The following is a 22,038-nucleotide window of genomic DNA, read 5'->3' on the forward strand; positions in this document are numbered from 1 at the left end:
TAGACGTAAGTTGTAGATGTTTCAGCTCAGGCGCTTTCTGAAACATAGAGGCCCCACCACAGCCCGACCTCTGGTGTCGGCTGTGTCGCTCTATTAATATTCTCTAGAGAAGATAGTTACAAAGATTTGAACTAGACCCTGACTTGACATATATACTCTGTAGCGAAGTACGAAGGACTCTATTTCTTATATGGTGGAGTAACAGGTCACCTGCCGCATCTCTCGGTAACTTCTTACTCCACTCGTTTGTTCTCTCTACCTTATCTCTGTTGCTTCTGCTTCTGCTTCTGCCTCTGCCTCTTCTTTGGTCTTTGCTGTGCCTTTGCATTTGCTTCTTCTTTTGCTTTCTGCTCTGCTTTTCATAGTATCATCTGTTTGCTTCAATCCGCCTTTTTCCCCCTCCTTCCAGGACTCCCCAAGGCGGACTGGTCCAAGGCCGACACTGTGGCTACTCTCGCAGATCCAAACGAGTTGTTCTTGCCTGGCGAAAGGCAAAACAATCTCGCCATGTCGTCTCCTGTTCCTCTCCTTCGTCCGCCCGTTCCTGGCGCTCGCAACAATACCGGCAGCCCGCGAGCCCCGAAGCTCACGTTAGGCATTCCCCCCTCACCTAGCGCCAAACCCGTCAATGGCAATCCCGCCCCCGCCCAAGTACCTCAAATCCAAACCCAACCCCAACCTCAGCCTCGCCCGTCGGGTCGACCAGCACCCCCACGACTGCATCTCGCAACCCCTATGGGTAGCCAGCAGAATGTATCTCCGCCAACCCTTATGCCGAACGGTCGACCAGCCCCGCCCCCACTGAGTACAAATGGCCTAGGAGGTGGAAGTGGAGGTGCGCCCATTCTACAAATTCAGACCAATGGACCAGCCTCTTCAAACCCTTCATATTCGACGATTAATTTCGCCATGGGACTTCGACAGCCGGATGGCTCGTCAGATCCGTCCTCGGCTATTAGCTCAGTGTACTCAGATCGCGAGAACGGAGACCGTGAACACAGTGTGAACGGCCTTCTCCCCGATCTGGACAAATTGAGTCTGGAGAAGGGCCGGCCCCTTGATGTGGATGATCTCGATGATGAAGGCTGGCACGCGGCCAGTGAACAGAATATGATTGTTGAACTGGGAAGTCTGGGAGAGGGTGCTGGCGGAGCCGTCACCCGATGCCGACTCAAGGAGGGAAAGACCGTATTCGCGTTGAAGGTGCGTTGCTTCAGCTAGTCAACTTTTGTATACCTGCGCTCGGCGATAGAGGCTAACATCCCATCCTAGATCATTACTACGGACCCCAACCCTGATGTCAAGAAACAAATCGTTCGTGAGCTCAACTTCAACAAAGACTGCGCTTCGCACCACATCTGCCGTTACTATGGTGCTTTCATGGACAAATCCACTGGCACCATCTCTATCGCTATGGAGTTCTGTGAAGGTGGAAGTCTGGACAGCATCTACAAAGAGGTCAAAAAGCTTGGAGGTCGCACTGGAGAGAAGGTCCTTGGCAAGGTCGCAGAAGGTGTCTTGAATGGGTTGACCTATCTCCACAGCCGAAAGATCATTCATCGAGGTACGAACCATTATCCCCGATATACATTGACCATCAGCGGCTAATGTTTTCTAGACATCAAACCATCGAACATTCTCTTGTGCCGCGATGGCAAGGTCAAACTCTGCGACTTTGGCGTCAGCGGTGAATTCGGTACCAAGGGCGACGCCAACACTTTTATTGGCACTTCCTACTATATGGCCCCAGAGCGCATTACTGGTCAATCATATACTATTACATCCGACGTTTGGTCTCTCGGTGTGACTTTGCTGGAAGTCGCGCAGCACCGATTCCCCTTCCCTGCTGACGGGACTGAGATGCAACCCCGTGCAGGGCTAATAGATCTCCTAACTTATATCGTTCGCCAGCCAATTCCCACGTTGAAGGATGAGCCACAAAATGGCATTCGCTGGTCGGACAACTTCAAATACTTCATCGAATGCTGGTATGTACTCTGTCTGTGTAACTCTAATTCTTATATACTAACGCGATCACCAGCTTGGAAAAAGAACCCCCTCGACGTGCGACGCCCTGGCGGATGCTGGAACATCCATGGGTGCAGGATATGAAAAACAAGAAGGTCAACATGACGAACTTTATAAGGCAGGTGTGGGATTGGAAAGAGTAAACACGTCCCCAAGGACCCTTTTTGAGGGTGCCTTACTGCTTTGCTGCATTTCTTTTGAGTATGAGTGGCTGGACCCCAAGGATTGACCTGGCTGTCAACAACTCAACCCCGTTTCTCACGACTCTACTTCGTATCTATCTGCGTTTTGTGCTTTCCGCTGGCTCCCCCCGGGCCGGAACTGGCGGGGCTCGACATTACTCTCATACCCCGTTACCATCAGCAAATGCTTTTTCCTTTTTTTCTTCGACACGAATCTCATCGGCTACGCTTCACCTTCTACGATCCTTAATGGCCTGACATTCTCCATGCATTGCATACCCTTCAATCCTTTTCGCCCTCTCCTTCCCTTCTCGCTGTTTCCGTCGTCTCCTTGCGATGGACTGGTCTCTGCTTTTGCTTCGTCTTTTCCCGTCACATCGAGCCTGGACATATCCTCCATCTTCGTATATCGTGTTTTCGTTTTTAGTGTACAGCCCGCTTTCTTAGTCTGCTCCAGGATTATATTTAGGGTCTACTTTGCTTTGCACTGGATGCGGGAGTGTTGCAATGCTTGGAGACTTCCTTTGGGACATACTTAGGCACTTAATACCATTGCATCTTGTCTTCAACTTGGATGATTATGTATACGGGTACAATAATATACGTCAGCTAGTCCTTCTGCTTCTAAGAAAAAATATGTCTCATTGTTATCATAAAAGCTACATACAGCACAGGTCTCGATATGCATCCTCGTCAACCACAAAAGCAACTGTAAGGGATTCCAACCTTCAGTTACTCGCAACCCTATCTTGTTCGCGCCTCCCCTACTTCTTGCTCACCGGATCAGCGCCAAGAACCCAACCAATCCCACTAACCAAGCCCCCGGTCATCATATTGCTAACCATATCCCTCTTCCTAACACGACCCTCACTATCCGGAGATAGCGGCCGAGCATCATCCCGAGGAGGGAGCGACGCCGAACTATCAGCTGCGCTCCTCAGCGGGAAAGCATTCTTATGTAGCGCCAAAGCCGCTCCACGAGCAACCTCAAACAGACCCATCGGCGCCTCGTGGCGACGAGAGTTCGGCACTGCAGCGCGCGCACGGCGCGCCGCGCGCTGCTGTTCCGTGTCGAAGGCGTCGCGCTCTGAGTCTGACGGCCCGAATCCGCCCGGGACGGATGTCAGTGTGTCGCCCTTTCTGTCCCAGAGATCTTCTTCTTGCTGCTCGCGCGCGCGCAGCGAGGTGAGTTCTTCATCGCAGCGACGCCAGGCGCCAAGGATTTCCGGGAGTGGGTCTGGGGATGGGACTAGGACGAGAGCGAGGGAGAGGAGTTCCATTCGCTGGGAGAGGTGCGAGATTTGGGATTGGAGGGTTGGTGGTGGTTGGGTTGGTGTTGTGGCGCGGTAGCGACCTGCGTTGTAGACGGCGCGCCAGGTGATGTCGTCAGGGACGGAAGTGGTGTTTAGGAGCGGGGAGGAGGTCGAGAGGAGTGACGGGGGTGTGAGTCGCGTTAGAATGTAAGAGTAGGCTGTGCCGAAGTCGTTGGAGGATAGAGCAGACGCAATTGCTAGGGAGGTTATGCGGCGCTCTGCGGCGAGTAGGACGTGCTCCTTTGGAGGATTATAGTGGGTTGGCTCGTCTTCGGCTTTGTGTGATGCCGCTTGCGTGGGAACGTCTGCTGCCACTAGGTTTCGTCCGATGGAGAGAAGATCGTCTAGTTTGGTGTAGCTCTTTGGGTTTTGCTCCAGTACTTTCTCAATCAAGAGGATTGGATCGTGATGGACACGAATGCTAACAGGCTGGAATGGAACACCGTGTTGCAGGGTCAGCGAATAGTATGACAGCGAGTGGGTTGCGGCGATGAGGGCGTGGATCTTTTTGAATGCAACAGATTCTGGGAAGTGTGAGGTGAATGATTGTAAGCTAATTTACTGTCAGTGCCGAGTCCATACATCTTCTTTTAGTAGCACCACATACATATCATAAGCTCTCTTCATTCCGCCCCGTGTTCGATTTCCGTTGCTTGCATTATCATAGGCTGTAAATATAGCCTCTTGAACCGCAGCTTCCACTTGGACAGGATTCAGTGGCGCTGGTTTAGACTCGGTGTATATATCGAGCGCCAATTGATACTCTAGAAATGCCATCAGTATTGACAATGAATAGTGAATTTGGATCGCATTACCTTTAGCTGCCAGCAGCGCCTTCAAGATCTCCGTTTCAACCGTGTCGCGGGGAATCCGCCAGAAAATTCCATGGTACGGTGAAGGTTCATCCCAGGCGTTGTCGGACTGTTCCACCTGCCAATCTCGGAGCCAAAGCAATCGTTGTCGAACCATAGACCAGTCTTGGTTTAAACCCGGTTGCTGCAAAGTAGAATTCACCACGCTTTTGAGTTCGGCCAATTGCATTTCCTCGGTGCTGTGAAGGCACATATTTGCCGCAACCCGGCAGGGAACCAGATGACCAAGTTCGGTCAGTATACGAAGGGAGAGAAGTAAAGCGCTAAGAAACGATATCGCTGGGGGCGATGGCTTGGTAAGAGGATTCGTCCGTCTCAAAAGAGAGTTCTGCAATAGAGATGCGCGGGATGTCGAGGAGATTGACTCGGTATCATAGTGCACAGATGGCAGTTCTGAATCAGGGGTGAGGTATGAGCTGTCTTCGAGAGCGAGGAGCTTCGCAACCCTCGTCAAGACCTGGAACGAGCCATCCAGCACAGCCGTCGATGAGTTTGCATGGGCATACACCACAGCAAGACCCGACTGGCCGTATCGAACCTGTAAATCTCTCGCCTGCTCTTCGGAATATTGCGCTCCAGCATTGTCATATCCCCCCAAGTCCACATCTGATGGTCCATCCCAGTGGTTGAAGGCGCTCACAACGCTGTCGCGGTCGACAAGACTCCGCGATAGTAGCCATTCATTCACATGTTCCCATCCAGCCAATTCGGTTGCTTGAGGTCTCTCGGAGCCTTCAATGAAAGATACCGAACTCTGCTGAGCTTCTTCGTTAAGCCTTCGCCGTTTTGACCGATTACCACCATAGAGCCAAGGTCCAATCAGACCCTTCAAGTTGTTGACCAAATCCATATTGTTCTCTTCGGAGCTCATCAGAGACAGGAGAATGTTGACTGCGGTTTGATCGTCCATAGACTCCAAGATCTCAAGAGATATAGTTTCGTCCCGATAGGCGTAGAATTCGTAGTTCAGTCGAAGTAATGGTAATAGGCTCGATATCAGCCATGTTCGAATGATTGGCGAGTGCTCGTAGAAGGGGACGATAAGATCGAGAATGAGAGGCTGTAGCGCTGTTTCCGAGTCGATCAGATGTGCCCGGTGGATAAGGAATTTGGTCAAAGGATCTGCTGAAGCTATCTCGGCTTCCTCATCAGGGCGTTGTAGTGGCCGTAAATGAAGCTTCCGCACGCGCTTTCTGGCGAGCGATTCGGACAAATCCTGGACAGCAGATGTATTAATTGGTCGGTCGGATTGAAAATTAGAGCTATTTGCTAGCTCTTGTAGCACTGAGGTGTACTGAGAGGGCTCTGTGCTCTCTGGGAGAAAGGTCAAGATGATGCGCAGGAGGCGTTCCAACGGAAAACAATGGGGAAACCGGGCCTGTAGAATAGGCAAGTCCGCCACATTACCACCTGCGCAGAGTTCTGTAGCTAGTAGAATAGCATGTGCATCGGACAGCTCTTCGAGAGCCATGGTCAAGCTAAAGAGACGAGGCAGTCGAGTGAGGTGGCCTCATAGTTGGCGATGACCATGTTGCATACGGCGGGGCGCACAGACCAAGTCGGAAATGAAAGGGAAGAGGTCGCATCCGCCGGCACTTCATCACTACCTTTTTCGCGGTCTCTGTGCCTACAACTTACTCAATTCTCTTCTTCTACGTATCACAATGGCTTCCGGTTACGGTAACAGCGGTGGTATGTGCTCATTTCCCCCATCCCCGGGGAACCTGGTCGGGTCCGCGCCAATATGCCCTCGGATCACAACTTGCGCACGCAGTTCCCTCCCCCGCGAATAAAACTGGCTAACACATGATGGTTTCTCCTAGGTCCCGGACGCTGCTATCCCTTCTGGCAAGAGGTTCTTGGTTGCTACGTTGTGAACTCGGACGATGGTGCCACCGGCAAGAAGAAGTGTATGCCCGCCCTGGAGGACTACTATGAGTGCCTTCACCACCGGAAAGAGGTAAGGGCAATCCCCATTCGATCACGATACCTGCACACTTGAATCATGGACCTAGCTCTAATAATGGGGAAATTGGAACAACAGGCTCTCCGCACTATGAAGATGCAAGCTGCCTATCGCAAGGCCGAGGCCGCACACCCGCGAGAGAACGCCCCTAAGGCTGAGCAAATCCGGAGCTTGGGTCTACTTGGAAAGGAAGAAGAGGCAGCCAATGTGCTGAGTTAACGGTGAATGGGAAGGATGTGCTTGTTCTTTTTCGATGCGTGTGTTTCCGTGTTTCCGCCCCGGGACTTTTGCCCGGGGCCTGTGACTGTATAGAACCGCTCAACTGGTTGATTATCACGTCTGTCAGTGCGAAATGATACTCCAATTCAACGACAAACGGTGCTTTATCCTAAATTTTGATGCGCTCGATCTTTGGATTTCGGTAATGCGAGATGCTGCCATGTAGGACGAGATATGCCTGATCTCGGAAGTTTAATTAACGAGATAAGCATGTATTTTGATTGGGCGCAGGAAATTAACTCGAATTACCAGCTCCAGCCGTCTAGCCGCTTATCCCGGGGTTCTTTGTGTCGCTAGCTTTCTCTCTGTATCAAGGAATTATACTTTGATTATATGATACGATAAGCCCATGACCGTCTTTATAAGAAGGATGTAAGCTCATAGGTATGTTCTGTATGCTTGGCTTAGGGGAAAGTAAGAGAATAACAGAAGTGGACGAGAATCTACGGAGTATATAGCGGATATATAGTTCGGCAGGACGATCGATATATCTGCATAGCAGCAAAATTCGATTGACATCTTATCCTTTATATATAGGTACAGAAAAGCATCACTTCTTATACCATGATCTGATCACTTATTTTTCAGCTATCATAAAACTATCACATACATCAGTGTATGTACACGCACTGCTACATTCGTAATCTTGGACATTGAAGAGGCCATCTGGCATGTCTTGGCGTTGCTCCTTCCTTCAAAGCATAGACGAAATCTCAAATAAACCTTGACTTGAATTATCCACCGAAGTTCGCTCCATCACAACAGCCCCCAGATATTGAAATAGGTATTTCTGACCAATCTAAATGCTCTATGTCATCCAACGCGTTTTATGGACTCACGTGACCCTTTCAGCAGCAGAAAAAAAAATCGGCGCGCTGTGAGTGGAAGCCCACCGCCCGCGCTAAACCACAAACAGCCTAGGCGGAGTGACCCAAACATGGACCAGCGCGCCGGGCAGAAGCACCCGCAATGATATAAACCCGGCTGCGTGACCTCGACCCTCGCTCTTGTGTACTAAATCTAAATCCCCCCGCTGACTCATCATCGCGGCTTGAGGTGTTAGGCGTTCGGTCTTTCTTTTTCCATATCGAGGTCCTTCCACCTTAATTGCGCGCTTCGTCGCGCGCAATTGTTCTTTTCCTCGTGTTGTTCTCTTTTTTTTCTCTTATTCAAATTGTCCCGCATAGTCGGAAGAAAAGCGAAGACCCACGATGGCTTCCCGGTAAGCCCCTTCAGCCAGTTACCACGCGCCTGTCACGTGAAGCTAACCTAATTCAGACTCGACCGTCTAGTCACGTGAGTATAATGGCCCCAATATGTGAGATCACGTGAAGCAACTGACCACTGACCAATGGCAATACAGGCTACTCGAGACGGGCAGTACTCAGTTGATTCGTAATACTGCTGCTCAGCAGCTTGCAGATGTGCAGAAACAGCATCCAGATGAACTGTTCAATCTACTCGGGCGCATCCTGCCTTACCTCAGATCCAAGTCCTGGGACACAAGGACTGCTTCTGCTAAAGCTATTGGATTGATTGTCTCCAACGCAGATATTTATGATCCAAACGAGGACGATGGACTCCAGATCAAGTCTGCAGCAGACGAAGATGATGTGGAGATCAAGTCCGAGGTCAAATCCGAAGAGCTAGTCCTGGCCGATGATTTCCTCAAACTCAACACCTTGGACATCCCTTCCGTATTGAAATATGGTAAGCGGCTGCTCGGAAGTGCGGGCAAGGAGTATGAGTACTCCCTCGCGTCCATGGAACCAGCTTCACGTCTACAGCACCAAAAGAAGACTTTGACTGCGCGCCTAGGACTCGAAGGCGAATACCTAGAAGAAGACCTTATCGAGGATATCGATCTGCCTCCTAAAGTTGTAACCCCTGCCCTAAAGAATGAGCCGACTATTCCGTCGATCTCTCATCACAACAGTCGGCATGAAGCTCGCTCCCGCATGCCTTCCTCGCCTAGTGAAAGTGCGACAAAGGAGGACGGGGGGCTGAGCAAGCGGCAGCTCAATCAGCTTAAACGGAAAAACAAGCAGAATGCCAAGATGGGGGCCAATAAAGTCCGTGTCGTGGATCTGTCTTCTCGTCGACAATCCGATATTGCCACGACCCCTATGGCCACAACTCCCCACCCTGTCAAAGCAGAGAACGGAGATAATCAAGACGGCGACCCCAAACCTGATTACTTTTCCTTCGAACGCACCGAAGAAGATGACGACTCCAAGCTTGTTTCTGAGTTCAAAGGAGCTGTCGTCCCAGAGCGACCTCTTATCCAACCAGAGATTGTGGAGCAGGGTGCAGGATGGCCTCTGGAACACATGTGTGAATTCCTGACTATGGACATCTTTGATTCCAACTGGGAAGTTCGACATGGCGCCGCAATGGCCCTGCGTGAAGTCATCAGGGTCCAGGGTGTGGCAGCTGGCCGCCTGGATGGAAAAAGTCGCCCAGAAAACGATGCACTCAATCGCCGGTGGCTGGATGACCTCTCATGTCGACTACTCTGCGTCCTGATGCTGGACCGATTTGGTGATTACATTTCAGATAATGTGGTTGCCCCAATTCGTGAAACCGTGGGTCAGACTCTCGGTGCTCTTCTTTCACACCTACATCCGAACTCAGTCCGCGCAGTCTACCGATGCCTATACCGGATCATAATGCAGACCGACCTGGGACTGGACCGCCCTGTCTGGGAGGTCTGCCATGGTGGTATGATCGGGATGCGGTACCTTGTCGCAGTTCGAAAGGACTTGCTTGTCAAGGACTCCAACATGATGGATGGCGTTTTGGAAGCTGTCATGAAAGGCCTCGCTGATTATGATGACGATGTCCGGGCTGTTAGCGCCGCCACACTCGTTCCCATTGCAGAGGAGTTTGTGTCCTCCCGGACTGGCACTCTTGGCCCTCTGATGAACATCGTTTGGGACTGTCTTTCCAATCTGCAGGACGATCTAAGTGCTAGTACAGGCTCTGTAATGGACCTTTTGGCAAAACTTTGCACATTCCCTCAAGTTCTGGATGCTATGAAGGCTAACGCTGCAGACGATCCGGAAGCGTCATTTGGAAAACTTGTCCCCCGCCTCTACCCATTCCTCCGCCATACCATCACGAGTGTTCGCTCGGCTGTCCTTCGGGCTCTCATGACATTCTTGAAGCTAGAGGGTGAGGGCACTACAGACTGGGTCGATGGCAAGGCATTGCGCTTAATCTTCCAAAATCTTCTTGTGGAGCGAAACGAGGGTGTTTTGAAACTGTCTGGTCAAGTGTGGTCCGAACTCCTCAACGTTGTTGAGCTGCGCGGTTCGTTCAAATCTGAAGAGGAGTTATCGGACTCCATCCAGCCTCTTGTCACTCTGACTCTGGGCGCTTTTGGCGTTCCTCGGTACCCTATCCCTATGAACACCTCGCTCTTTATCAAACCCTCTGGTTTGCCATTCTCCGCCGCTCTCCCGGCTCCCATCCCCCCCAAAGGCTCTCCCCCTGCTTCTATCCCAGGCGGGGCTGAGATCAAGGTGGGACGGAGACGCAAATCAGAGAAGAAAGAGAAAGAACCACCCCCGCCCTCAGCTCACAACGTGGACGGACACATGCTTTCTGGTGATATTGACCTCGTTGGTGCAGATACTATGTTGAGATCCAAGATTTACGCTGCCAAGGCGTTGGGCGAGCTGATATCTTTCTGGGACAAGAATGAGCTACCAAGCCTTTGGCCGGCAATTTTGGATGGTCTTAATGTTTCTGCTTCCACAACGCAGCTTGCCTCGGCCATGGTCATAGAAGAGTATGCTCGCCAATCTGGACTAGAGAGCAAATATCGCTCGTCACTGTGTGACCGTCTTCGACCGATTCTCGAGGGCGAGCGTCCAGCTTGGTATGCAGACATTGCGTGTTACCTTCATGTCGCGCGCTCCCAGTGTCATTCATTGTTGAACACTTTCCGGGATCATGCGCATGTGGCACCTTCCCGACTGCCAACCTTGGCTGTGGTCGTTCAGGGCGACCCAGAAGCCGGACCTAATGCATTTTCCTTGGCGGACGCTGAGAAAATTGTTGGTCCTGACTTTGATCGACTGAAGAAAAACCTCACACCGGCTCAACGAATCACTGCTACCCAAGTTTTGAACGACACCCGTACAACCGCACAATCCGCCGTTGAGGAGGCACGATTGATGAGGGAACAGCGGGACATGCGTGTTTTAGCTGCCACTGCTGGTGCCTTGGTCGCGTTGCGGGATATCCCCAAGAAGCCTGGTCATATCATCAAGGGCATGATGGACAGTGTCAAGAAAGAGGAGAATTTAGAACTTCAGCAGCGCTCTGCGACAGCAGTGGCAGGCCTCATCGAACACTACACAGCCGCCACGAAGCGTGGGCCAGTGGACAAAATCATTGGAAACTTGGTCAAATACTGCTGCGTGGACACTTCCGAGACACCCGAATTCCCGCACAATGTGCACTTGGAGAAATCAATCTTGTCGCTACGCAAAGAAGAAGACCGACGCGACCATCCAGATGCGGCCAAATTCGAAAGAGAGGCAAGAGAGGCACGGATTATGCGTCGTGGTGCTAAGGATGCGCTGGAGCAGCTGGCAGTCAAGTTTGGCGCTGAGCTTTTGGAGAAGGTTCCGAATCTCGCGAAATTGGTTGAACGGCCATTGAAAGATGCTTTGACAGAAGATGATCTTCCTGAGAACATCACCGACCCAGAGAATCCACTTGGTCAAGAAATTGTAGATGGTCTTTCTACACTGCGGGCTCTACTGCCCAAGTTTGATCCGGGTCTGCACCAATGGGTTATCGACCTTATGCCGATCATCGCCAAGGGTTTGCAGTGCCGACTTTCTGTCATTCGCTACGCAGCAGCCAAATGTTTCGCTACAATTTGTAGTGTCATCACCGTCAAGGGCATGACGATGCTGGTCGAAAAGGTCCTACCAATTATCAACAATGGGCTAGATGTCAATCACCGCCAAGGTGCGATTGAATGCATCTATCATCTGATCCATGTTATGGAAGATGGAATTCTGCCCTATGTCATCTTCTTGGTCGTTCCTGTCCTTGGCCGAATGAGCGACTCCGACAACGATGTGCGTCTTCTAGCAACAACCTCATTCGCCACCCTTGTCAAACTGGTTCCCCTGGAGGCCGGTATTCCCGACCCCCCTGGCTTCTCAGAAGAGCTGCTAGCTGGCCGAGACCGAGAGAGGAAGTTTATGTCCCAGATGCTGGACGTGCGTAAGGTCGAGCCATTCGAAATCCCAGTCGCTATCAAGGCTGAGCTCCGACCTTACCAGCAGGATGGTGTCAATTGGCTTGCTTTCCTCAATCGCTACAATCTCCATGGTATTCTTTGCGACGACATGGGTCTCGGCAAGACGCTTCAGACCATTTGCATCGTGGCAAGCGACCACCATATGCGGGCAGAGGAGTTCGCCAAGAGCCAATCGACGGACTCCCGAAAACTGCCTTCTTTGATTGTCTGTCCGCCTTCTCTCTCTGGACATTGGCAGCAGGAAGTCAAGCAGTATGCTCCATTCCTCAGTTGCATTGCATATGTCGGCCCTCCTGCGGAACGGACCAGACTTCAACCCCTTCTGGCCACTACAGATGTCATTGTAACTTCTTACGATGTTTGCCGCAATGACAATGATATTCTCTCCCCTATGAACTTCAACTACTGTGTGCTTGACGAGGGCCATCTTATTAAGAACCCCAAGGCCAAGATCACGTCTTCAGTCAAAAAGTTAGCCAGCAATCACCGTTTGATCTTGTCTGGTACCCCGATCCAAAACAACGTCCTCGAATTGTGGTCGCTGTTTGATTTCTTGATGCCCGGTTTCTTGGGAACCGAGAAGGTCTTCTTGGATCGGTTTGCCAAGCCCATTGCAGCGAGCCGTTTCAGCAAATCCTCTTCCAAGGAACAAGAGGCAGGTGCTTTAGCAATCGAGGCACTGCATAAACAGGTCCTGCCATTCCTACTCCGTCGTCTGAAAGAGGAAGTCTTGAATGACCTCCCTCCCAAGATTATCCAGAACTACTACTGTGATCCGAGTGAACTGCAGAAGAAACTCTTCGAGGACTTCTCTAAGAAGGAGCAGAAGGAGCTGGCAGATAAGGTGGGCAGCGCGGACCGTGGCGACAAAGAGCATATCTTCCAGGCGCTTCAATATATGCGACGTCTATGTAATTCTCCTGCCTTGGTTGTCAAGGAAGGCCACAAGCAGTACAACGAGGTGCAAAGCTTCCTGACGGCCAAGCGTTCGAACATCAGAGATATTTCCCACGCGCCCAAGCTAACTGCCCTGAAAGACTTGCTGGTGGATTGCGGCATTGGCCTTGACCACACAGCAGAGGGTGAACTGGATACAGGCGCAAGCTATGTCAGCCCCCACCGAGCTCTTGTGTTCTGTCAGATGAAGGAGATGTTGGACATTGTGCAGAATGATGTTCTTAAGAAACTCCTCCCATCCGTTCAATACCTTCGCTTGGATGGGAGTGTGGAAGCAACCAAGCGCCAGGATATCGTTAACCGGTTCAACACCGACCCCAGTTATGATGTCTTACTCCTGACCACTAGTGTTGGTGGTTTGGGTCTCAACCTTACGGGTGCAGATACCGTCATCTTCGTGGAGCACGACTGGAACCCACAGAAAGATATCCAAGCTATGGACCGTGCTCATCGTATCGGCCAAAAGAAGGTTGTCAACGTGTACCGCCTGATCACACGTGGTACCCTAGAGGAGAAGATCCTGAAGTAAGTCACTACTATCCCACAAGAACCCCGCAGATGCACAAAGACTAACGTGATCCCCGCCACAGTCTACAACGATTCAAGATCGACGTCGCCTCTACCGTGGTCAATCAACAGAACGCTGGGCTCGGAACAATGGACACAGACCAACTACTTGACCTGTTCAATCTCGGCGAAACGGCAGACACAGCCGAGAAGCCAAGCGACCCAGCCGGCAACGAAGTCGATATGGTTGATATTGACGGCGAAGTCAAGGAGAAGGGCAAGAAGGGCTGGCTAGACGATCTGGGCGAACTCTGGGATGACCGCCAGTACCAGGAAGAATATAACCTGGATTCGTTCCTGGAAACCATGAAAAACTGATGGATACTGCGCCGCCCATCCCCGATTCGAAGCTTATCCCAGCCTAGACTCGATGTCTGCTTCGCTTTGTTTGCATCTCAGATGCATATCTACCCATCTTCCGCTCCCCTGCGTCTGATTCACGTTTTCACATCTCTTCGACTCAACCCTCCCCCAAAACTCCCCCATATCCTCACAACCCCCAAATGATTGTCATGCTTAATGTCACTGTACCATTCTCCGTCCTATACCATGGAAACTGTTGTCTGCACGGCAGACCGGAGCATAATCGCTTATTCATTAGTTCTACCGCTGGGAAGGCCCTCTGATTTCTGCTCGTTCTTTCTATTCTTCTTCGAACCCTTCATGTATTGCTAGCTTCTTTGATCTCTCCCCACAATGGATGGAGAGTCTAATTCCTGTATGTGTACATAGCAAGTCCTTTATTCTTCCCCAACATTGATATCTTTTTTTTTTGAAAAGTCAAAAACGGCGTAAACTAGCGGATTGTTCACTCGTCATTGGACATAGATAGGATGCACACAACTGACGATACTTGACTGCACGGTTTTGATTTGGAATCTTCATTGAAAAATACATACACAAAAACAAAACACCATAGCACCTTTCCAATGGCAATGACGATAGCCCGAAAGCATAGCTGCGAACGCCGTATTTCCCAAAAAATGTTGACCGGAGACAGAGGTAGAAGACAGGAAGAAAAACTAACACCAGCCACGAAAAGAAAATATTCCGCGAGGTGGGGAGGCTCCGAAGACCCTCAAAAATGATAGTGTAGATACAAATCAAGAATGGAAATGTTGATACGTTGACACCGCAGAAGAACATTACTGCAGCGTGGGCTGGACTGCAAGGGTCCAGAAGGCGGAAAACAAGATATCAACAAAGACAAAAAAATAAAAAAACCAGGTATTAGGTTGATCATAAGGCTGAAAAAACAATTCATCAGACGCGGCCTAAACCGCCAGGTATGTGCTCGTCAGCTCATTCCATGTTTAAGCCTGTCCCTTCGGCTTCGAAAGCATGTTGAGGCGGCTCATGCTGAGAACACCGCGACTCTTCTTGCTAGCGGGAGTACCGATTTGGCCAGAAGGACGCACAGGAGTCTTCGTAAGGCGTTTCTTCACCGGACTTGGAGTAGGCGGGTTAGACTTGAACCTCTTGGTGCTGCGCTCATCGGACTGCATATCGGCAGGCGGCACATTTTCACGATCTGCAGTGTTGGGAGCATCCTCATCGTTGACTTCACTGCGGTGTCTCTTCTTATTAAGAATGCCGTGAGCAATGCCATGAGTCAGCACCGGAAGCTCTTGATATGGAGCGGGTTGTTCACCGGCATTCGATTTGCGAACACGACGAATGGACTTGAATTCGGAAGTAGGAGTAGTGGAAGTTGAGACAGCCGAGTTCTTCTCGGGAGTGAGAGCCGGGAGAGTGGGGTAGACCACAACCCCGGGCATGGACCGAAGCTGAGCGGAAGAGACCTTGGAAGGAGAGGGTGAGGCGATAGCAAGTTCGTGACGAGACTTAACACTTGGAGTGAATTCAACGTGCTTCTTTGGCGAAGGGGTTGGCGCGGAGTCACTCACATCACCAGCTCCTCCAAAGAGCGACTTGGGGTTGAAGTCGGGCGCTGCAATGTGGGTGCCAGAAGCAATTTTGGCAGGGTCGCGGGAGAAGAGGGGTTGGCGCCGACGAAGAATAGATCTAAGGCTACCAAGAGTGGGCAATTTGCTTTTGAGGCGTGGGTTGAAATCAGTGCGAGGGGTTCGAGGTGAGGCCATCGTTTTGGCGGCCGGAGACAAATTCAAAGATGGAATCATTGAGGTTCTCGGCGCCTTGATGCTGGTAGAGGTCGTACGAGCAAGCGAAGCATGTGTGGGAGTCATGATGGAACTGCGAACGTTTGTGCGAGGGCGAGGGCGAGGACCTGCAGGTCGACGGGGGGTTTCGACCTTTTGTGTTTGATCTTTTGATTCATGACTAGTGGATTTATCTTCGATTTGGTTGTGCTTGACACGCTTGGATGCTGTAGCAGCCGTGGGAGTGGACAATTTTGAGATCTTAGTGGCAGGGCGAGAAGGGGACGAGTTCTGGCTCTCTGGTTCGTCAAGCTGCGCTTTGGACTTGGACCGCTTCAGGGACTTGGTAACAGGCTGGAAGCGACCAGGGGTAGCACGGAAAGATGAAGCATGTCCGGCAATGGAGTCCATCTTTCTGAATTCCGCCATGTGGATGTCGCTGAAACGGTTGGCCCTGCCCTTTGGCATGGCAATCTTCCGGTCCCCATGAATTTTCTCGGCCTTGTGATCTTCACAGTCTTGCTCTGAGTTGCTCTGAACCATTTGCGCCTTGATTCGAGCCGCGTCAGCACGAAGGCTTTCCATCAGCAGTTTGGCCTCTTCACTGAGTTCCGTCTCCTGGGATTGAAACTTGTACTCGAACCCTGGGGTTCCGAACTGGTCGGTCGCGGGAGACGCCTTGGATTTGGTCGGGGTGTTGTCGCTGATGCCGTGCTTGACTATATTGCCATTGGCATCTTTCTTGATGGGATTGAATCCGAGGAGCAGGCCTGAGTCTGCATGTTTAGTTGTGCTCTGTTGGGCTTTGCTGGGATGCATTTCTTCGCGGGACGGACGAGCCGCAGTCACACTAGTAGGGGTCCTCATACTAGCGCGCTTTCGTTGAGCGGACGCCCGAGGAGTTTTCGCAATGGGAGTTTGGATGCGTGGGAGTTCGGGGTCGTCAATCTCTTCGCCTTCGGCAACAGAGTGAAGTCTGGAAGCTGCGACTGGCTGAGTGGTCATGTCTTCAACCTGAAAGAAAAAAAAAACAATTGAAGTTAGTTTACCGCGATTTCGACGATCATCAGGACCTTAATCTGTCCCACAGCAGGCGTCACTATGCTACTCACCTCCGGGGTGTTCTGGCGACGAATGCGAGCGGAACGGCGGATCGCCATGACTGAAGACGTGAATGCAAGGAATCAACAAATATCAATAGAATGCAATAGCCCCAAGAAGCAGTGCAGGGGGTAAATGGGTCGAGACAGGGTGTGGGGGAAGCATCAAAGTCGAAGCGAGGCCAAAATGTAAACAACGCGCTTGACGTCAGATGACTCAGCTCAGCATCGTCCTGACCTCGGGAGCAACCTTTGTACTACGGAATACAAACTATCGCTAACTACACATTCTCGCTCGCATATTATTCTCCTTAAGAAGTCTTTTATATTGATTTAGTTAACTACCATTTATCTTAATCCTCCTAGATGAATACTAATACAGTTTCATCTTGTTCCAATAGTAAAAATACATAGCAAATCCTTCCAAAAATCGTAGAAGATGCCACAGTGACTATCAAAAGCTGGCTAAACTTCTTGTCACAATATAGAAAAAACAAAGTTAAGCATGGTTTCCATGCAAGTGCTCACGCAAGTGCTGGCGCCAGTGCTCATGAATGTGCCTCTCGGTATCTTGAGTAGCGGTGGTCTCCTGCGTAGCAGCCTCTTGAGTAGTAGTGGTGTATTGCGTAGTGGTGGTGTATTGTGTAGCGGCGGTCTCTTGAGTAGCGGTAGTCTCTGACGTAGCGACAGCCTCCTGAGGAGCAGTGGTCTCTTGAGTAGCGGGGGCCTCCTGAGTAGTAGTGGTCTCTGGCGTAGCGGCGGCCTCTTGAGTAGCGGTGGTCTCCTGCGTAGCGACAGCCTCCTGAGGAGCAGTGGTCTCTTGAGTAGCGGAGGCCTCCTGAGTAGCAGCGGTCTCTTGAGTAGCGGCGGCGTTCTGGGTAGCGGCCTCAGCTTCCTGGCCCCATCCAGTGGGCGGGTTATTGCCGGGCAATTTCTCAAGAACACCGTCAATCTGCTCGGGGACTAGGTTGGGAATGTTGCATGTAGTTGAGGCGTCATTGATGAAACCAGCATCAGCGCACTTGTCCATTCCAGAATCCCCAGCATCACAGTTATCAATGATCTTCTGCAAGACCGATTCATCCCAGCCAGCGATCTATATTCGTATTAGCCAGTAGTCCCAGACATATCATCCTGTAATGCAAATAGATATACTCACAAAGTCACCATGAAGCGAATACCCCGTCCGATCGCCGTTACTGAGAATGAAAGGCTGCGAGCCGGTACCCTGGGTCCACATATCGGCAAACAGCGGTGTGTTCCAATACACCTCGTAGAAGATATGGGGAACGTGGATCCAACCCTGTGGACAGTTCGCCTTGCCACCAGTGGTACCCTTGCTACTAGGGAATACCATGTTTGTCTTGTAGTCATCAAGCCCAGCCTCAGGATTGTAGCACGAGGGGAAATGGATATCGGCACGCAGGGGCGACGCATAGCCATCGCAGTTCATATCCGGGAAGCCAGCGCCAGCACCGGCATTGTTTGGATCTTGAATACCGACACCGTGGAGTCCATCCGAATCCGGTGGGTAGGAAGGCACATCGTAAGAAGAGCGGGGGCATGTGAACTGGACAGGTTGGATAGTTCCCTGGTTCGTGTCGAGGACATTGGCGGCACCGCCTGGGGGTGGTGTACGTAGGGAGCTGTTACCGATGAACATGCGCAGACCGACAGGGAAAGCTTTGATCTCGTCGTCGGTTGGCTCGAAGAAGTAGTAGACATTCATGTAGAACATCGGGACCGAGAGGAAGCTACCATTATCGGCTTGGAAGTATAGCGACGGAGTCCAGTAGTTGCTCTTGTCGGCATCGACGAGGGATGAGGTGCAGTTGGAGTCCAGCAGGGCATCGTCTGTCATGGTGAGGTTGAAATTGCTTCCTCCCTGGATGGCGTGCGAGTGTGAAGCCGCCTCTCCGGGGTTCATAATCGGATCCATACGACCCATTGTCAGGGGACCATTGCCATAGAAATGGTTCACGGCAAAGGTACGCGAGTCTTTTGCGAGTGCCAACTCGAAGAAGACCGCGGAGGTCACGAGAGTGCACAAGGCCTTGACGTGCATTTTGGAAGTATATCGGAAGAATCGGTTGAAATAGCAATATGCAGCAACGAGAAGGATGCCTCAGAATTAAGTAGAAATGAACGGCGGCTGCTCAAGTACCGGACTCGAGGTAAAAGAATGGAATGATGTTTGGAACTCAACAAAAAGAGGAAGGGCCATTGTTATATACCAGGGAGAATCGTTCTCATAGAATATCCTCGTCAATTCGTTCTCGTCAATCGTTCTCGTATAATCGTTTTCGTTCTCGGTGGGGAGTTTCTTCGATAGTTAATGGAGAATCAGGGTCCAGGCCAAGGACTCCACATGGTGTCAATAGGTGATTAGACGCCTTGTTAATTGTGTAGAAGGTAATGGGTGTAATAAGATGAGGAGGGTGTTTCAGGGTAGAGTGTTTTGAAACGTGGGGCTACGCCTTAGGGCACATACAGTTACCTAAAGGGGATTGGCGGAGAGGATGATAAATCAAATCCCAGACTCCTGGGAATCGTCAATTTCCACATGTACTTTTCACATGCATAACTTTGTGACACATCATATGATTAGAGTGGTTGCTAAATACGGTGGATTTGAGGCTATTCCCGGAAAGTGTACCTGTCATCCCTTTCCATATACTTCGTTTAGTAAATCACACAGACAGTAGGCGTAGTACGGAGTGGTAGTATGTAGAATTCATTGATACTAATCCCCCGTGAACATTATATACACCCATGTTACAGTTTCACCACTTTGCCCTTATCAATTCTTTCCCCCTTATTGAAAACAGACTAGTCTTTATCCGCGTTAACTCTCCGGAGATTAAAAGGATGTTTAGGAAGAAGACTAGGCATTAAGGTAGTCCACTAGTTAATTTAATATGGATACCCTGAATCCTATCCGGTGCAATGCTATCCGGTGAAATCCGGTGTCCTTGGTGGGCTTGCTAGTTTGCCACGATATTAGTATCTTTGCTAGCTCTCCTTTCTCAAGGAATCCACATATTGTTTTCTTAAAGATGCCCACAATGTACTCCGTAGCATTCCTAGGGATACACCCAAGACACATGTCCAGGAGTAAAACCTCCAGTAAATATTATTCAAGAGACAAATTATAGTTCTGATTCTTGTTGCAGGAAATAAATACAACGAGGAAATAAAGTCTGGTAGCGAGCAACTCTGTAGGCCAATGCCAAGACCTTCAGCCTCGAGTCACTCCCGACGTCTCTTCAATTCAACTCCTGACTACTCGCTGCTTAGGGTGGCATCATGAAATAATAATGAGCCCCGATGGAAGAAAGAGAAACAATGTGGCACTTGACTCTCACCCTAGAGTAAAAAGGGGGAGAAAAACAACTTCCTGTTCCCAATGTCACGCCAGGAAGCAAAAATGTAACAGAGAACTGCCTTGCTCTCGTTGTATTCAACGCGGGGTTCCTCAACTATGTCAATGGCCAGAGAAGGAAAAGTGCCATGCGATGCCACCAGAAAGAGTGAGCACTGCAGGTACCGGATATCCCCGCCTCAAAAACGTAGATCATGGCTAACCATATAGCAGATACCCAGGGCACAGAACTGGGGCAGTTGTATATTGCCCGGGGAGCACCTAGCTTCTTCGGTAATTCATACTTTGGCCACCAGGTGGCAGCCCGCATGATTCAGGAGTCAGCCCCCGATCTGCCCCCGATGAGTTTGCTGTCTAGCAAGGATTCTTTGCAATCGTTTCGGAATGACTCTGGGCCCTTTTCACAAGTGTGGGATTTACTTGGTCTATTACCGCGGAATAAAGTAACCGTGGATCGACTAATCGAGAAATTCCTGATTGAGATCAACTGGGTTATCGACACAGTTCACCCCGAAACCTTCAGATCTCAATTTGCAGAGTTCTGGGGCCAAAAATTTGGATTCGACGAAATTGCTGGAGTAGATCTTCGCTGGCTCGCTCTTTTGTTTATTATTCTCGCTTTTAGCGTGCTCTTGGACAACCCTACTACTTCTTCGCCCGAAAAGCGGAAAGAATGCGAAGAAGCCTCTCTTCGTTTCTACTGGGCTGCCAGGAGAGCGATCGTTATCTCACCCTCCTTTCACGGCGAGAGCTTAGATCTTGTCAGGGCAGGGTTGATGGTTACGCGATATCTGTTATACACCAGACAAGTCGCAGAGAGCTGGCTCACCATCAGCTTTGCCATGCGCATGGCCCAAGCACAAGGCATGCATATAGATGGAGAAAAATGGGGGCTATCGAGAAAAGCCACTGAAACTAGAAGACGTCTTTGGAGCAATCTGTACTTGCTTGACAAGACTATTGCCCTCGCTCTCGGCAGACCATACGCGATCTCGGATCATATGTGTCTCATCAAAGCCCCTGATAATATATGGCTGGATGGGATGTCTGATGAAGAGTCCTCTCTTGCTACCCCTCGTCCATTGAGCTATCCTACGATGAGCACAGTGACACTCCTCGGCAGTGGCTTAGGTAAAATCGCCGGTGAAATCCAAGACCGATGCTTTGGTTTATATTCTGCATCTTACGATACGGTGATTGAGATGGACAACAAGCTTGTTGCATGGAAAGAGCAACTCCCGTCCTACTTTGCCGTGGAAGACCCCGAGCTTTCACTGGATGAGTCACATACATTTCTACCTTGGCATCGCCTCTACCTGCACTCTGCTTTCCACTTTGCCAGAATCACTCTGCACAGACCTTATCTTCTGCGCGAGTCCATGACCAATCGCTTCAGCCTTAGTCACGAGGCATGCATCTCCTCGGCATCTTCCGATCTGAAGATCCGATTGCAGTCTTTGAACTATGGAACATCAGAAAATATGAGATGGACACTAGGCACCCACAATATGTTCAACAGTGCCTTCATCCTGGGCATTATCGCTGTGCGGCGACCCATTGCTCCTCAAACTGCGGCAATCTTGAACGATCTTGAGGAATATTGCGAAAGGTTACGGAAGGATGTTTGGCTAAACGAGTTTGGTCTTGCGGAGGTCAAAGTGGTAGAGTTGTGTATAATCCGTACCACTGGACTTGCCCAAGCTACCGACCAGCCAGGTGATCAAGCCTCAATGAGTCCACCTGAAGTAATGCCAGACTTTATGGCTCAGGAGCGCGAAAGGAATCCAATGATGTCGACGCCCATGAACATTGAGTCCATTGCAGCGGGTACCTCGGCCGATCAACCACCTGGTTCTTCGCCTGATATGATGTGGCCTGCAGTATGGGAAGATCAGAACTTTGCATTTCCACAGGCTGCTGATCTTGAAACTTGGGAGCAAATGATCTCCGAAATTGCATATCACACCTAGCATATGGAATTTCTTGGG

The 22,038-nt window shown here is 50.5% G+C and overlaps 7 protein-coding genes across 7 annotated transcripts; 4 read left to right on the top strand and 3 right to left on the bottom strand.

Moving 5' to 3' along the window:
• Nucleotides 1-507: 507 nt before the first annotated feature.
• Nucleotides 508-2,171, top strand: LCP9604111_2962 (dual-specificity mitogen-activated protein kinase kinase; the record flags this gene model as incomplete). The annotated part of the gene is made up of 4 exons (XM_039070497.1): nucleotides 508-1,203; nucleotides 1,273-1,564; nucleotides 1,619-1,988; nucleotides 2,042-2,171. 4 exons carry the CDS (start codon nucleotides 508-510, stop codon nucleotides 2,169-2,171), a joined length of 1,488 nt encoding a protein of 495 aa, XP_038930917.1.
• An 803-nt stretch (nucleotides 2,172-2,974) lies between these two features.
• LCP9604111_2963 (secretory pathway Sec39 family protein) lies at nucleotides 2,975-5,866 on the bottom strand (the record flags this gene model as incomplete). The annotated part of the gene is made up of 3 exons (XM_039070498.1): nucleotides 2,975-4,076; nucleotides 4,131-4,287; nucleotides 4,339-5,866. The coding sequence occupies 3 exons, from the start codon at nucleotides 5,864-5,866 to the stop codon at nucleotides 2,975-2,977; spliced, it is 2,787 nt and encodes a 928-aa protein (XP_038930918.1).
• A 193-nt stretch (nucleotides 5,867-6,059) lies between these two features.
• Nucleotides 6,060-6,580, top strand: LCP9604111_2964 (uncharacterized protein; the record flags this gene model as incomplete). The annotated part of the gene is made up of 3 exons (XM_039070499.1): nucleotides 6,060-6,087; nucleotides 6,219-6,355; nucleotides 6,440-6,580. The coding sequence occupies 3 exons, from the start codon at nucleotides 6,060-6,062 to the stop codon at nucleotides 6,578-6,580; spliced, it is 306 nt and encodes a 101-aa protein (XP_038930919.1).
• A 1,271-nt stretch (nucleotides 6,581-7,851) lies between these two features.
• On the top strand, nucleotides 7,852-13,766 carry LCP9604111_2965 (DNA-binding ATPase; the record flags this gene model as incomplete). The annotated part of the gene is made up of 4 exons (XM_039070500.1): nucleotides 7,852-7,862; nucleotides 7,919-7,936; nucleotides 8,004-13,406; nucleotides 13,472-13,766. The coding sequence occupies 4 exons, from the start codon at nucleotides 7,852-7,854 to the stop codon at nucleotides 13,764-13,766; spliced, it is 5,727 nt and encodes a 1,908-aa protein (XP_038930920.1).
• Nucleotides 13,767-14,761: 995 nt separating this feature from the next.
• Nucleotides 14,762-16,728, bottom strand: LCP9604111_2966 (uncharacterized protein; the record flags this gene model as incomplete). Its single annotated transcript, XM_039070501.1, has 2 exons — nucleotides 14,762-16,582; nucleotides 16,681-16,728. The coding sequence occupies 2 exons, from the start codon at nucleotides 16,726-16,728 to the stop codon at nucleotides 14,762-14,764; spliced, it is 1,869 nt and encodes a 622-aa protein (XP_038930921.1).
• Nucleotides 16,729-17,167: 439 nt separating this feature from the next.
• LCP9604111_2967 (DUF1996 domain-containing protein) lies at nucleotides 17,168-18,733 on the bottom strand (the record flags this gene model as incomplete). The annotated part of the gene is made up of 2 exons (XM_039070502.1): nucleotides 17,168-17,764; nucleotides 17,828-18,733. The coding sequence occupies 2 exons, from the start codon at nucleotides 18,731-18,733 to the stop codon at nucleotides 17,168-17,170; spliced, it is 1,503 nt and encodes a 500-aa protein (XP_038930922.1).
• A 1,450-nt stretch (nucleotides 18,734-20,183) lies between these two features.
• Nucleotides 20,184-22,020, top strand: LCP9604111_2968 (fungal specific transcription factor domain-containing protein; the record flags this gene model as incomplete). The annotated part of the gene is made up of 2 exons (XM_039070503.1): nucleotides 20,184-20,211; nucleotides 20,264-22,020. 2 exons carry the CDS (start codon nucleotides 20,184-20,186, stop codon nucleotides 22,018-22,020), a joined length of 1,785 nt encoding a protein of 594 aa, XP_038930923.1.
• Between the last annotated feature and the right edge of the window lie 18 nt (nucleotides 22,021-22,038).

This window comes from Penicillium roqueforti, assembly GCF_015533775.1.
Source record: "Penicillium roqueforti strain LCP96 04111 chromosome Unknown scaffold_04, whole genome shotgun sequence".
NCBI classification, from domain to species: Eukaryota; Fungi; Ascomycota; class Eurotiomycetes; order Eurotiales; family Aspergillaceae; genus Penicillium; species Penicillium roqueforti.